Source organism: Lathyrus oleraceus, chromosome 4 (assembly GCF_024323335.1).
Source record: "Lathyrus oleraceus cultivar Zhongwan6 chromosome 4, CAAS_Psat_ZW6_1.0, whole genome shotgun sequence".
Lineage (NCBI taxonomy): Eukaryota > Viridiplantae > Streptophyta > Magnoliopsida > Fabales > Fabaceae > Lathyrus > Lathyrus oleraceus.
In genome coordinates, this window is record NC_066582.1 from 429,641,249 (window position 1) to 429,656,595 (window position 15,347).

A 15,347-nucleotide genomic window follows, 5' to 3' on the forward strand; every position below is an offset into this window, starting at 1 on the left:
ACTCTGATGTCTGTGCCTGACAGACTACGTAGGCTCAGGATGCGATATCCTGCCGAGTCCCGTTTCTTTTGTCTTTCTGTGTTTCCTTCCAGCGTGTGTGCAGTTTGTGAGCAGTTTTTAGCAACCTTATTCTTTCTTTTGTGCGTGGATCCCGTCGAGTACGACGGATGCGTAGGGGTGCTAATACCTTCCCTTCGCATAACTGACTCCCGATCCCATCTTTCTCTGGTCGCGAGACCATGTCTTTTCCAGGTTTACTTCAAGCGTTTCCTTTCCCTCTTTTGGGATAAATAACGCACGGTGACGGCTCTGTTGTTTCGTTTTCCCGCCGGTTTTTCGCGTAATGCGACACAATGAAATAGAAAACAAAAATTAACTAAGACAATATAACACTTGGTGTGCAATAAACACCAAGTTCTTTGTGTTCAAGATATGAAAAATCAATTGCAATTGTTTACATTGCAATTATCTTACAAAACAGTTTGAAATACTTCAATCTAAACAAAATTGTCAGTTTATCAAATTGCACACTAAACGTATTATTAAATTGAGAATAGTGTGTGTGTAAGAGAGAGAGAGGGAGAAAGAGAGAGAACACATAGATTTGTTTAGACAATTTTCCAATTGTCTTCATTATGGGTCTAGAAGGATAAAAAGATCATATACGATAAACCCCAACAATTAGGCCCTCTATTTGACACCCTAATGAATATTTTTACTGTCCCTTATTTTTAAGCCTACAAATGTTTTTATTTTTAAGTGGCTTAAGTAATAGACTCAAAATTTAATTTGTTTTTAACAGTGCATTTAAAAAAAATGAATATTTTTGAAAAAATTTAAAAATATTTTTTTTTTTGAAAAATGATAAAAAAAAAACAAAATTTCTACTTGATTTTTTTCCTAATTTTTTTTCCAAAAAAAAGAAAAGTTGATTGTATTTATAAAAAAAGTCAATGTTTTCTAAAAATAAAAAATGTCTATTTTTTCAAATATAAGAAAACTGAATTTTTCCAAAAAAAAAAATTATTTTTTCCGAAAACAAAAAAAAAACGATTTTTTTCAAAAATAAAAAGAAGTCAATTTTTTCCCAAAATAAAAAAAAAACATTTTTTTAAACTTAAAAATAGTCAATTTTTTCCCAAAAAAAAGTCATTTTTTTCAAAACTTAAAAATAGTCATTTTTTCCGAAAATGGAAAAGTAATTTCTTTCAAAAAAAACAATTTTTAATCAAATATAAAAAAATATATATTTTAAAGAAAAAAACATGATTTTTTTTTTCAAAAATCATCTTTTGAAGATGTTGGAACCTTAAGACCCTACTTAGATTAGGGGCCTACTTATTTGAACTCATTTATTTTTAAAATTTTAAATCGCTATATTTTTTTTACCTTAAAAGTTTAAAATTTTAAACCCCTATATTTTTGGGACCAAGGGCCTTAAAAGTTAAGCTCCTGCCCCCTAAATTGACAGCTCTATACATATATCAAGTAGAACAATAATTAAATAGCCAAACTACAACAGTGATTATTCCTTTTTAATGATTATAAGTAATTATAAAATTACAAGTTATCCTTATATTTAAGACAAAATATAACTAACATAGGCTTGTGCCTTTCATATAAAAAAACTTCACAAAGTCTTCTCATTTTTCTCATATCCTAACCTTACTTTCTCCTTGTTGTATACACAATGAACAAAAAGGGAAACCACATTCCTTTGATGCATGTATTTGATAACTTCAAAACCACCATTCTCAAAGTAAATTTTACCTCAATTACACAGCTATGTTAGTGAGATGAGAATTAGAGAGTCCAGAAGGTCTTTGTTGCAACTAGGATTTTCTCTCTGCCATGTGATTCGGGCTCTTTATCATATATAGTAGGTTTCCACCTCACGGCATGAGCAACACGAGCTACTTTGTCGATTACTTCAGGGGTATCCCTCACGATAACAGTGCCTTCCGGCCGCAACATTCGATCTATTTCGACCATCAAATCAACAAGGTTGCATCTGCAATGAAGCCAATAAGCAATTAGATGAGTTCTTGTTTATGTGAAATAAAGTAATCATTCAACACGAAAGAGAAATCCTAGACCAATATGGTGACATCAAATTAAAATTGTATTTGCCATAAAAATACCTGCTTTTGCCGGAGGCTGGATCCTTTATAAGCGATTCAATGCTGGTCACATGGATCAGGTCATAGGAGCGAGGATATGTCGAGAAAGGTTCACACCTGAGAACAGTAAAGAAACAACTTAGATCCGAAATATTAACCTTGTTATAAACTGTAATACATGTTCAAATGCAGTGGTAACAAAGGTTTGACCTAAAAGCAGGATCCTATTATAAGTCAAATGGCGGCCAGAGCAGCGGCGCTATGTTATAGAATTGTAGTATAGTGGAATTTGAACAAATCACTATTGTACGCGATCTATGACTCATAGTACTGCTTTCGGTGGTATTAAAATAAAGGTGTCTACAACATTGATTAAGGAAAATGATAAATACAAAAAAAAAAAAAAAGCTTGAAATTTTCAGCTAAAACTCACCAGTCATGATAGACTCCAATAAGACCCCTGTCAAAGATCACATCAAGGGTGGATGGCTTGCGAGATGGAACTACATTCATTACCCACACGGGATCAGACTTTAGTGCTGCTGCAAAACCTCCAAAGAATGCATTCATGTCCATGACATTCCGTACAGCTGCAGTCCCCAATTTTATGTTTAGAGAATTCTTATAGTGTGCAACCCTTCTTACCCATCGCCTAGTGTCAGCTTCATATACATCAGCGACATTCTTCAGGAGTGTTGACCTAGGTGGCGGGGAAGTTAGCCTCTCTGGCCACTTGGGAATGTTCCCAACAGCATAATCTCCTTTCACCGAAGATAACCTACTGACGCATTTCTTCAATTTGAAGTACCTGCAACATTGAAAATGTTTGACATGGAAAATGTGAAACAAAAATAATGAGAAAAAATGAACTCAAACTAACAATAGCATAATAGAATTACCAAGCAGAATTGGGATCATCTGATTCATCACATAACTCAAGGCCGAATTCGTTTTGGTTTGGAAGACACAGATCCCCTGCTGGTTTCTTCCAGATGACAGTGTTGCCATCTACAGCAATCAGTTCGTAACACAACGCTCTTGCCACACCCTGGAGGTCAGACCACTCTTTATCTTGTTTAGGCCACTGGACAGGTGGACCAGATACGACCAGATATCCACCGGGGCGGAGTAATCTATCAACTTCAAGGAAATAAGTTGCATCTGCAATGCAAGGTTTCTGAATTAAAGCAGCAAAGTCTATAAAGAAGTTTGCAACATATGGAAAGGTGAGGTGCAGCGAAGAACTTACTGTAGGCTGTAAAAGGAATTAAACATCGAGAACAATGGACTAAGTCGAAGCCAAATGCAGGAAATGGAAGTCTTCGAGTACCGAGCATGGCAACAAAAGCTGGTATTCCTCTTTCAAGAGCAAATTGTATCTGTGATTTGTGTGAATCCCTTGGAGCAAAAGACATTGTTACAATGTTTTGCGATAGTAAAAATCCTCCAAAACTGGCAACCTGCAAAATATGAGAAATATTTGCAATTGCGCGTTAAACAATAATACATTCCAAAAATTTACTAAGGTCTATAAAGGAAACAAGAAATAGCTCCTACCCCACATCCCATATCAAGAGCAGTCCTCAGAACACCGCCATTCATTGGAATGTATTGACCAAGTTTTTCGATATACTGCTCTGCTCCATCTGGAAACATTGTCCCGCCTCCCGGGAATATAAAGTGTGGACCTTCAAGTTTCATCCATCCCTGATGACCTTTCCTGTCAGCAATCTTGTTGTGCGGCATGTTGCTGTGCCATATCTACAAATGATATATTAGAGCTTTTAGACCGATGGATAGATCAGTAAAAACAAACATCTAAAACATTATAAACTATTTTATGACATGACGTTGAAGTGTATCGTCAAATGTAAATGAGAATAAGCAAGCAGGGTATATAAAGAAAGAATGTTAACAGAGGATCTTCAATTACTCAGGAGATCCGTTAAAGGAACTAGCTATTCAGGGCCCGGTATTGGTGATTTTGGGCCTATTTGCTTTAAGAAATTATTTTTTCGTCTTATTAAATTACTAAATAGAATGCAACTTTAATTTCACTATTATTCTTCTTTATCATGATTTGTATGCAAAATAGTAAAATCGTTCAACCATTAAGTTCAACATTTACTATACAACTCTCTAAAAAAAACAGAATGCTTCATGATATTAGACAAGCAGTGTTATCAAATTGCGGCGCCGAGGCAGCTATGGCAGATATACATGGCGGCTTTTGGGATCGTCGCAATGGTAAATATCGGCCGATATTGCGGGTGTTTTGGCCATAATCCACTATAACGGCGCCGCAAAGCGTCTGGTATGGCGGGATTTTGGCTCTCCACCATCGACAACACTTTAGACAAGCCTTACTTTGCTTAACTATTGTCTATTCTTCTCTCTCTCCAACTTTTCCTTATTCTTCTATCTCTCTATCACCCTTTTTTCACTACAGTCTAATAGCTAGAAGCAGCCTTTAATAACAAATTCAAACATATCATCCAACAAAAAGGCCTTTCACGAAACATATCATTCCCCATTTTCGGGAAAATTTATTTCGTCCGTTGAACCAAATGTCTTAGGGAGTTACTCTGGCGTTTTTTTTCACTACAGTCTAATAGCTAGAAGCAGCCTTTAATAACAAATTCAAACATATCATCCAACAAAAAGGCCTTTCACGAAACATATCATTCCCCATTTTCGGGAAAATTTATTTCGTCTGTTGAACCAAATGTCTTAGGGAGTTACTCTGGCGTTTAGTAGCCAAATAATTTGAACAAAGCATTCAATCAGATCACCAATTACGTATAAAACGACATTGCATTTAATATTAAAACAAAAACTAGATACTAATAAGTTAACCACACACTAGAAAACTCTCAAATCTGATATCTCCATACCAAACTAAATCATACAAAAAACCAAGCTCATATCTTCTAAAGCCATATTGAGCAGCCATACGCTAAACATACTAGCTAGCTCCCTTGCAAGAAACAAGCACGAAGCACCAAAATTCAAAGAAACAAACAAAAGAACTCATTAATTCAGCAACATTCTTGAACATCCAAAACATTCTCATCATACATATCTTATTTAACACTAACAGATCGTATTGAAGACGTGTCTGGTGTCTGACTAGTATTCAACACAACACATCTCTCGATTACATTCGATGGCTTCTTTCCTAAGTTAAAGAAGCTATAGGTGTTTCTAAAAATGAATTAAGTATACGATAGCAATACTATATGATCAAGTATCATGTTAAAATCTCAAAACTCAAACATATAACAAAATATGGATTAAGCCTAAACACTCTCATCCAAAGATCCATCCAAACACTCCCTTAAATTATTATCAATGTCTAAGGTGTCTTTGTCTATGTTTCATAGTTCATAGTTCTTAGTTCATACCTTATGCAAGCTCTCTGGCCACTGCACCGAAATCTTGTAACCGCCAGGCGGTGGAACAAGGCAAAGAGGCGTATTCTCCAGCATTGGACAATGTCTCTCTCTATAATAATTCATCTCTCTACTCAACTGACTATTAAGCCTCGGATCCTCACACGGCATGTGATCCACAGCCTCGGCAGGACAGGCTTCCACAACCCGAGGCTGCCCCGCCTCAATTGCAGCCACCAGCCGCAGACGCTGCTGCGGATCAGACCCGGACAGCAGCAGCGTCTGCCTGCCAGAAGCTGCAAGAGAATCACCAAGCGGCGTGAAGACAAGAACGAAGAAAAGGAACACTAAGCCGAAGAAGACGGCGGATATAAGGTCTAGAAGACGCCATTGACGGGGGTTGTAGATGAGGTTGATGTTGCTGGTTCGCTTTGAAGCTGGGAGGTTTACGTGACCCATATGGGAAAGAAGATGGATCTGATGAAATTAGTGTGTGAGATTTGGGGTTTGATGCATTTTTGTGAAAGAGTTTGGAAGGTAGAGATTTGATTTAGAAGTAAAATAGTAAGAAGTAAAGTGGTGTGTTGAAAATGTTGTGACGGTGTTGAAGAATTTCAACTAACTGTGTGTGAAGGGAAGATTTTTGATTGAAGGAAGAGACCGTCTGACCGGATCTAAGGTAAATGTTTCAAAGACCGTTGTAAACTCTCATGTTATTTATTTAGGCTACTAGTTGTAAGTAAGGATTAAAATTTTGATTAAAAATATAGGGTGTGTTTAGCATGAAGTTCTATAAAATGATTGATGAACCTTTAGCACTTTTATTATAAAAAAATTGAATTTTATAATGATTAAATAGAAAAATAAATATAATATTTTATTAAAGTTTAGTAAAAAGGGTACATATTTGAATTAGTGGTATGGGATGAAATGAAGTAGAATAGTAATTACCTTGATTTCATTGTTTGAATTTGTAAATAATGGATGGAATGGAACATGATTGAATTCATTTCATTTAATTTGTCATTTTTTGTTTCATACAATTTGGAGTGAATGTGATGGAATGAGATACTTTTAATAAAATAATTAAACAATTAAGTCAAATTTATATTTCATTTCGCTTCTCTCCAATATATTCCATCAATCCAAACATAATTTGGATATAGTTGAATACCAATATGCATGAAACAATCAAATTCAATATCATATCACGTTTTATATATTTTTTATTTAATAATAAATTAATATTTTAAATTAATTTTTATTAAAGATACTGATACCCAACTGGATACCTAACAATTTGTCTAAAAATAATATTCTATCACACGTTATAAATCACTTTACCAAAAAAAATTGTTTCGAATTATTCTAAAAGTTATTTTATAATTCTAATGCAACTAATGATATATTTCCTAATATGATATATTTCCTAATATATCATCTATCATTTATTAATTTCCTTTTTTAGTATTTTAAATTTCTTCTTCATATGTAATAAATGAAAGATAATATTGTAAAGGCATATATAATTTCTTTTTTTTTTATAAAATTAATTATGTTTCTTAATATATGTGAAATATATAAAATGTCGTATAATTTGAGATGGTGGAGTAATATTTATTGTTTGACCAAATTTATATTAATTACATAAAAATATAATATAATATAGTATTCTAGAATTCATGTAGTTCATCTTGAAGAAGAAGAAAGGTAACAAAAAAAAAGAGAAAAGCAAACAAATTGAAAGTAATGATAAGTCTTGTGTGGCAAGGGCTTGGTAAAAAATCAACGATTTGAGCATTGGTGTGAATTCGAAGTAGCTTTAACATTCCCTTTTGGTTTCTTTCTCGAACAAAATGGCAGTCAATTTCAAGATGATTGGTTCTCTCATTGAAAATAGGATTAGCAGCAATATGGATAACACTTTAATTGTCACAATATAAAACTTGAGGTTTGGTGCATTTGACTTCTAGTTCTCCAAGTAATGAGACAAGCCATTGAAACTTACAAGAGGGAAAAGAAAGCGCTTTATGTTATGCCTCAAAATAACTTTTGGACATTGTATGTTGTTTCTTGGCTATCCATGAAATCAAGGATGAGCCAAGAAAGGAGTAATAACCACTAGTAGGTCTCCTAGTGTCAATGCAGCTTGCCTAATCTGCATAAGTGAAATCAAGCAATTGTAGTTGTGCATCTCTTCTAAATAGAAAATATTTGTCAAGTGAACTTTTGAGATATTTTATGACTCTGCAAACACTCTCATAGTGAGTAATGGTACGTGAAGTAATGAATTAGTTAAGTTGTTGCATGACAAAGACAATATTGGGTCTTGTAGTGGTTAGGTAGAGAAACTTTTCTACAAATCTTCTATAGCTTACAACATTTTCAAAAGGAGATGATGAATCTTGTGTAATTTTACTAGGGGTTCAAGAGGTGTCATGGCAGGTTTAGCTCCAAGCAATCATGTATCATGTAGCAAATCAAAGTAGTGTTTCCTTTTATGTATCGTTGTGCCAATTTGTGAATGAGTAGCCTCCGTTCCAAGAAAATATTTCAACTAGCTAAGGTCATTGATCTTAACTGATAGTCCAAAATCATATTGATCTTATCGAATTCATCTAAGGAGTTTCATGCTACAATTAGACCATCTACAAAGACTATGATAATTTTGAAGAAGAATCCTTATGAAGTATGAAAAGAGAATGAGTTAATGTAGACTTTTTATGTCATTGGTCAAGCAAGACACCCGTTAATTTTTCATATCATTTTCTACTTGCTTGTTTGAGACTGTATAAGAACTTGAGTAGCTTGCAAACTTCATTAGGTTTAGGGGCATGTAAAAACTTGAGCAACATTCATGTAAACTTCCTTTTGCAAGTCATTGTGTAAGAATGCATTGTTTATATCTAACTTATGTAAATTCCAAGATTTGATCAATGTTACATGATTGTATCCCTTTGCAGCCAACATCGCCTTATACCTTTAATTGTGTCATGTACCTTTTGTTTCACTTTATAAACCCATATGCTTCATGTGGGTTTGATATATGTGGGAGTGTCTATAAAGTCCAAATTTTATTTTGTTGCAAGGCTTGTAACTTAGAATTCATGGCTTGGACAAAACATTCTCAAGTGCTAGCTTGATTATAACTGATTATAACTGACAGGCTCATCATCAACATTGTGATATTGTCATTTTTTATCTTGTAATTTACTTTTATGTCATTACCTTGTAATTTATACTCAAGTACTCATTATCATCATCATTGTACAAATTCATCATGCATGTTTATTTACTTGTTATTTATTATATTGTCATCAAACATTAAAAACAACAAAAACACGATAAAATGATAAGACCAAAAATATTCACTCCACTCTTAATCAACTTGGACTTAGAGGATTTCATCTTAGGACCTATGCTTGAAGGCATTTTCATTACTCTTTGTGATACTTTGCAAACACTTGGATTTTCATCTTTAACTTACATGCATGTTGTAAGAGTGGCATCATGGCACCACCTTAGGGGGACATGTTTGTAAGACCATTATCCTTTGTTTAGGATATGTCACTTTTGGCACACACAAGGCTTTCTCTTGGGCTACCTTACAATGAGACCCTTTAGTTTCTTGTTGATTACTTTTCATTTATGTTACATAAGCCAAATTTCATAATCAAATAAACCAAACCCTTGATTCAACGTCAAGTGGAATTTTCATAATCAAATTCAAAATACAATAAAATTACGACTATTATTGCGCGCCACGAGCCATAAGTGGTGGGGAATGAGTAAGAATGGAGCATTCCTACCTTTACTCCGATTATTTTAGATGCAAGACGTTTGGCTTATTGTTTAGAGTAATCGCTTCCGCCCATAGACTTTAGTACAATATAATCACAAACATTATTTCATAAAACCCTTATTCAAGGTAAAAACAATACAACTCGTCAAACTCATTTTTGTGCCTTAGGGCATCATCCTGAATACCCCTTTCTCAAAGGTAAAATCAACCAACACACAAATATTTTCTACTCCGAACTATGGAGCTCTGATTCCTCATCCCCGAATGAGTGATACGTAGGCACAAGGGCCCTAATCCTTGGAGAGCACTATAATAACAAAAACACCCCCTTTTTCACACGTATTCTTTTGAAAATAAAACAATGATAGATAAATCCCCATGTATGTAAAACAACGCAAATGGTTCCCATGGAGTACCATGGACGTAAGGGGTGCTAATACCCTCCCCTTGCGTAACCGACTTCCGAACCCAAATCTCGGTTGTGAGACCGATTCCTTATTCTCTTTTAGCGCTTCCCGTGCGCGTCTCCTTTCCGAGGGTACATATTTTCTCGGTTGTACATATTTTCCCGTGCGCAAATGGAGTACCATGGACGTAAGGGGTGTTAATACCCTCCCCTTGCGTAACCGACTTCCGAACTCAAATCTCGGTTGTACATATTTTCTTTGTTTGACTGTTGGTCTGAAACTTTGGCTCTATGATGAAGAATTTTGGAAGCAATAATGATTGCAAAGAAAAACCTTGTGTGAAAGACTCTCCACTCGAGTCTGAGAGTTTTGCTTGAGATAGGAGAGGTTGAGTAGTATTGGCCCGCGAGGGTGCTTCCTCGTTAGGGTCGTACGAGAACCTCACCTAGTGGTAGATTCTCTTAAGGGGATTGATGACCGTCCTACGTTATCAGAAGATTGAACGTCTTCCGTTGGCACTAGTGATTATAGCTCAGAAGTTGAGATACTACTTCTAGGGACACCCTATCATTGTCAAAACCAATTACCCTATCAAATAGGTCTCGAAGAAACCAGATTTGGCAGGAAGAATGGTGGCCTGGGTAGTAGAATTGTGAGAGTATGATATATATTTTTTGCCTCAAAGTATCATCAAATCTGAGGTGCTTGTTGATTTCCTAGTTGAATTGAGTGCTCCGGCCTCGGAAGAATCATCATGCAAATGGACTATATTTGTGGATGCATTCTTTACTCTTATAGGAAATGGAGTCGGGATAGAATTGGAGGGACTAGGCGATTTGGTCTTATAATATTCCTTGTGTTTTAATTTCCAGGCTAGCAATAACCAGGCAGAGTACGAAGCTTTGATTGCAGGAATGAGGTTGGCAAAGAAAGTTAGAGAAACACACTTTCTCGTTCAAACCGGCTCTCAGTTAATCACTAGCCAGGTCAGAGGAGAGTTTCAGACGAAGGATCCATCATTAATCAGATACTTGTAAAAAGCTCTCAATATGTCTCATACATTTGTAGAATTTGAGGTAAACCACATTCCCATGGAGGAGATTGTCAGAGCCGACCTCTTAGCCTGGTTGGCGAGCACCAAAAGTTCCGATTTAAACAAGACGATAATCCAAGAGACCCTAGAAGAACCGAGTACAGAGGTTAAGAAAGTTATAACGTTGAATAGGGTGTTGAAATACCTGAAGCTTGGAATCTAACCAACCTTAAGTTTTATTTTAGTTAAACTATGTAATAAACATCATGAATAAAATTGTGGGAATGCACTTTTTTCCTTGCAAGGTCAAGTGTTTTTAATGAGGCACCTATAGTTAAAAAAATTGTATTGTAAATTTATAAAGTAGGCAAATCGGTCTTAGGGCATGATTCGGGATTAAGCCCAAAGTCGGTGAGTAATCATCTGAAGGCCAAAACTTTCCACATAATCGGTTGCGGTCGAGCTAAGTTAATTGAAACCTCTGGCCTAACTGAAATCCAAGTTAATTGAAACCTCTAGCATAATTGGTTGCGGTCAGGCTAAGTTAATTGAAACCTCTGGCATAATCAGTTGCGGTCGTTCTAAGTTAATTGAAACCTCTGACCTAACTGAAGTCCAAGTTAATTGAAACCTCTGGCATAATCAGTTGCAGTCAGGATAAGTTAATTGAAACCTCTGGCCTAACTAAATTCCAAGTTAATTGAAACCTCTGGCATAACCGGTTGCAGTCGGGCTAAGTTGATTGAAACTTCTGGCCTAAATGAAGTCCAAGTTAATTGAAACTTCTGGCATAATTGGTTGTAGTCGGGCTAAGTTAATTAAAGCATATGGCCTAACTAAACTCCCAGTTAATAAACCTCTGGTCGGGTTATGTTTAATAAGTAAGAAGAATTTTTTTCCAGAAATTAAAGTTTTAGACTTAAGTAATTGATCACATAGAGGAACATAGTTAAAACATTACAATAAGTCATCAGACAAGAAGACCAGGGCATATAAAAAACTAGATCAAAGCACGAAGGATCAGGTTGGATCGAATCAATCACAAGACTTATATTGTTAAAATAGTCAAGATGTTAGAAACAATTTAAAATGCATAGAAGGATATCGAAATAGCATTGTCATAAAAGAGCCCTCAAAGTACCAAAACATCTGATATAAAAACAAAATATTGTTCAAAGATACAAAGGGGCACATCACCACTGAAGGCCAACAACAAACATAAGAAAATCTAAATTTCATGGTGCTCGTCTTCATGAGCTTCAGGTGTCATATTATCCACCGTCGCGTCCTTAAAACCCTCTGTCTCAGGAGAATCATCCTCCATGTCAACCAATTGCTTGTCTACTACAGTCTCGAAAAAATCCATCCTTGTCACATCCAGGTCGGGCATGATGCATAAAGCTTGAGCTATAAATCTCTTGAAAGCATCATCCCCGGCAGAGAGAAAATCCTCTTGGTCTTCTAGCAAATACTTTTTTAAAGTCTCATTAAGAGTATGAACCTGTTCTGCTTCCCGGACCAAGACGGTGTTGGTCGCTTCCAGCTCTGAGCACTTGGATTCAACAATTTCCTTCTGCTTTGTCATTTTCGACAACTGGAACTCCCACGTCTCTTTCTATTTATTCATCTCTGCAGGCTGCTCAGTTAGCTCGTCTACCTGAAGGTCTTAGGCTTTCAAATCATCTTTCAACTGGCTTATGTCTTTAGTCAGACGAGTTTCATTATGTTCATGGGCTTCGCCTACTTCCAAAAGACCTCGAGTCATGACTGCACATATCATCAAATAAGCTTTGAGGTTTTGTGTTAACTGTTGAGAACCTATTGACTTCACCTTTTTAACATCCTCAATTGTATTCAGATGATCATAGAGATATCGTAAACCGTCAAAACTGTTGGACCATAACTTGAATTTGGAGGATGGGTTAGTTGAGTGACTACTACCCAAATCCTACATCAAGGTGGTGATAGTCAGGTCGGCCTGACTGGCATCATCACTCATCAAGGTCTTCATTTTCTTTGAAGATACCGACTTAGAATCCCTAGAGGGAGGAGCGGGGGTAGCCTAGGGCTCAGATGCAGTGGGAGTTGCTTTGATAGATTCCATCTTCTCCCTATTAAGGGTTCGAGTTTGAATACTTGTTATATCACTTCTAGAAGCCTACTGATCTCCACACCTCGCTATGGCTTCAGCCATCAACTTCTTTTGTTCAAAAAGCTTGAGGTTTGTCATTTTCGCTGAAAAGAAAAGGCACAAGCAGTAAATCAAAAAACATGAGGATTAATAAGGTTACTAGAAAGCAATAAATAAGTGCATATAAGCATTACCCAAAAACTTAGAAATTCGTTTTGGGTCTTCAGCCATCTATAGTAAATCCTTAACTTTCACTACCCAGAAGGCACCCAAAATGGCCAAAGATCGGATTTTTATATCATTCAACTTGTTGTAGTCGAATCCAGAAACCGACAATGGACTATCTAACCACTAATTCGGGAAATGGTAGTTCCCGTCCAGTTCATAGATAACCCGGTGACACCTTTTCCCACTCTTCACTCGAAGGAACTTGTCCTTAAAACCAATATAGTTGGTGGTATAAGCTTGAAGAAATATCTTCCCTAGAATACCATTGAGAGATACCTAACCTTCTTTTTTCGCTCCTTTCAACTCAAAAAAAATGAGAAAAATAATCCTAAAGTAGGTGTTATGCTTATTGCGTCACAAACGATTTCAAAGGTCGTGATAAAACCTCAGTCATTCAGGCGTAATTAAAAAAAGGCTATGTTTAGGGTTCTGAGGAGATCGGATTCAAAACTGGTAAACCGGATATGAATCTTAAAATCCTCGATTACCCCATAATAGAAATAGAAGTATTCATCGGGCACTCCATTAGTCCAAGTAATACAGACTCTCTCGCCAACCACACAAGGCTCTAAGATAAATTTTCCGCATTCCCAATGGAAGAAACTAAGTTATTAGAATGAAGCTCCGAGATGTATTTGTCGTTGATGACATTATTGAAGGAGAATTGTCATCCAAGGCGCAGCGGAATTTAAAATTTCTCCATTTAGTGATCCTTACGAATGGGCATGATCAGTGATAGAATCGTTACCTCTTGTGGCGATTCAAACCTTTGGTGCAGATCTCTGATAATGATTAAAACCTTTGATACAGATCCACGGGGCGATCACGAACGTTGAACGATGACAACGTCTCTACTCAGTCCACACGAACGGATTCCTTCAATCGCAGTGCTAGCTGTTATGAATGAAGGCTTTGAGTGAGAGAGAGATACGAAATTCCAACTCTTCAGTTGTGTTTTCTGTCTCAGTGAGTTACAATGCTTCTACCCAAGGGGTTCTATTTATAGAACCACTTGTGTGGGCTTCAAGCCAAAAAGCCCACTTAAGTGCATTTTGGCCCATATCTCATAAAATGCCAAAATCACTTAAGTATTTGGTACCTTACCATATTTCGTATTCTACTTAAGTACACTGTACCTTACGATGTTCCTTAATTATTCTATCTCTCATCAATCCGTCCTTTGTGTGTGACCCTATAGGTTTTCGCGGCGTTGGCAATTATATTAAATCACGCATTTAACATAATAAACAGTGAGCGGTATCTAGCAACACATCACTGCTACCCAAGTCACGAAAATGTCATGTGATCTGACAAAACCTCCTGTGATAATAATTATGTGTATAATTACCCCTTTTCCCACATGTCTATATTGAACACAAGGTATAGACCGTGTCACCCTTGTCCAGTTCAATATTGGGCCCATAGACATTTATCCTGTTACGCAGGATTGGCAAATTCCATCTAGGACACTCATGTCCCTCAGCATGCTTTGTGGAGTACCCATCAACTGTCTTTATGGTTATCCAGTTACAGACAATGTTGGATCAGCAATAAAGCACTCGACTCTACATCTAGGATCCATAGTGGTTTCAGGTCGAAGAGTGGTATACACTATTATCACCATGAGAATAACTTATGACACTTTGCATAACTTTCTATATAGTATTCTCATAGCGGGTCAATCCGGTATAAATATTACTCCTAATATTCATACCTATGTTTAAGACTTGATAACTCTTTATCCATGATCCATGAGATGTGATCATCAGTCTACAAACATAATAGTCTTAATGCTTTAATGTTATCCCACTTCACACTAAAGCTCGACTACGGATACTTTAAGAATAGTGTCCTTATGTTCAATGTGTTCTCATGATTAAGTCACACTTAATACATTAAATGGACTATCTATTCCAGGGACTTTATTAATCAACCATAATAAAGAAAATGTCTTTTATTATTAATAAATAATTCGATACAAGTACCAAAAGTATTGGCCTCTAGGGCTTACACCAACAATCTCCCACTAGCACTAGAGCCAATCAGGCATACCCCGTATGCCCATTGATCCAGTATGGCCATCATGCTTCTGCTGCGCAAGAGGCTTTGTCAGTGGGTCAACTATATTATCAAGTGTAGGTACTTTACATATTTTCGCACAACGCCTAAGTATGTGTTTGGATCGTTGGTGAGATCTAGGCTCCTTAGCTGGTGCGATAACACCATTGTTATCA

The 15,347-nt window shown here is 36.3% G+C and overlaps 1 protein-coding gene across 1 annotated transcript; it reads right to left on the minus strand.

Moving 5' to 3' along the window:
* Nucleotides 1-1,505: 1,505 nt before the first annotated feature.
* Nucleotides 1,506-6,205, minus strand: LOC127075867 (probable pectin methyltransferase QUA3). Its single transcript, XM_051017365.1, has 7 exons — nucleotides 5,525-6,205; nucleotides 3,678-3,881; nucleotides 3,370-3,580; nucleotides 3,020-3,281; nucleotides 2,554-2,928; nucleotides 2,142-2,237; nucleotides 1,506-2,011 (listed from the first exon to the last, which is right to left on the minus strand). Exons 1-7 carry the CDS (start codon nucleotides 5,969-5,971, stop codon nucleotides 1,804-1,806), a joined length of 1,803 nt encoding a protein of 600 aa, XP_050873322.1. The 5' UTR covers nucleotides 5,972-6,205; the 3' UTR covers nucleotides 1,506-1,803.
* Nucleotides 6,206-15,347: the final 9,142 nt, after the last annotated feature.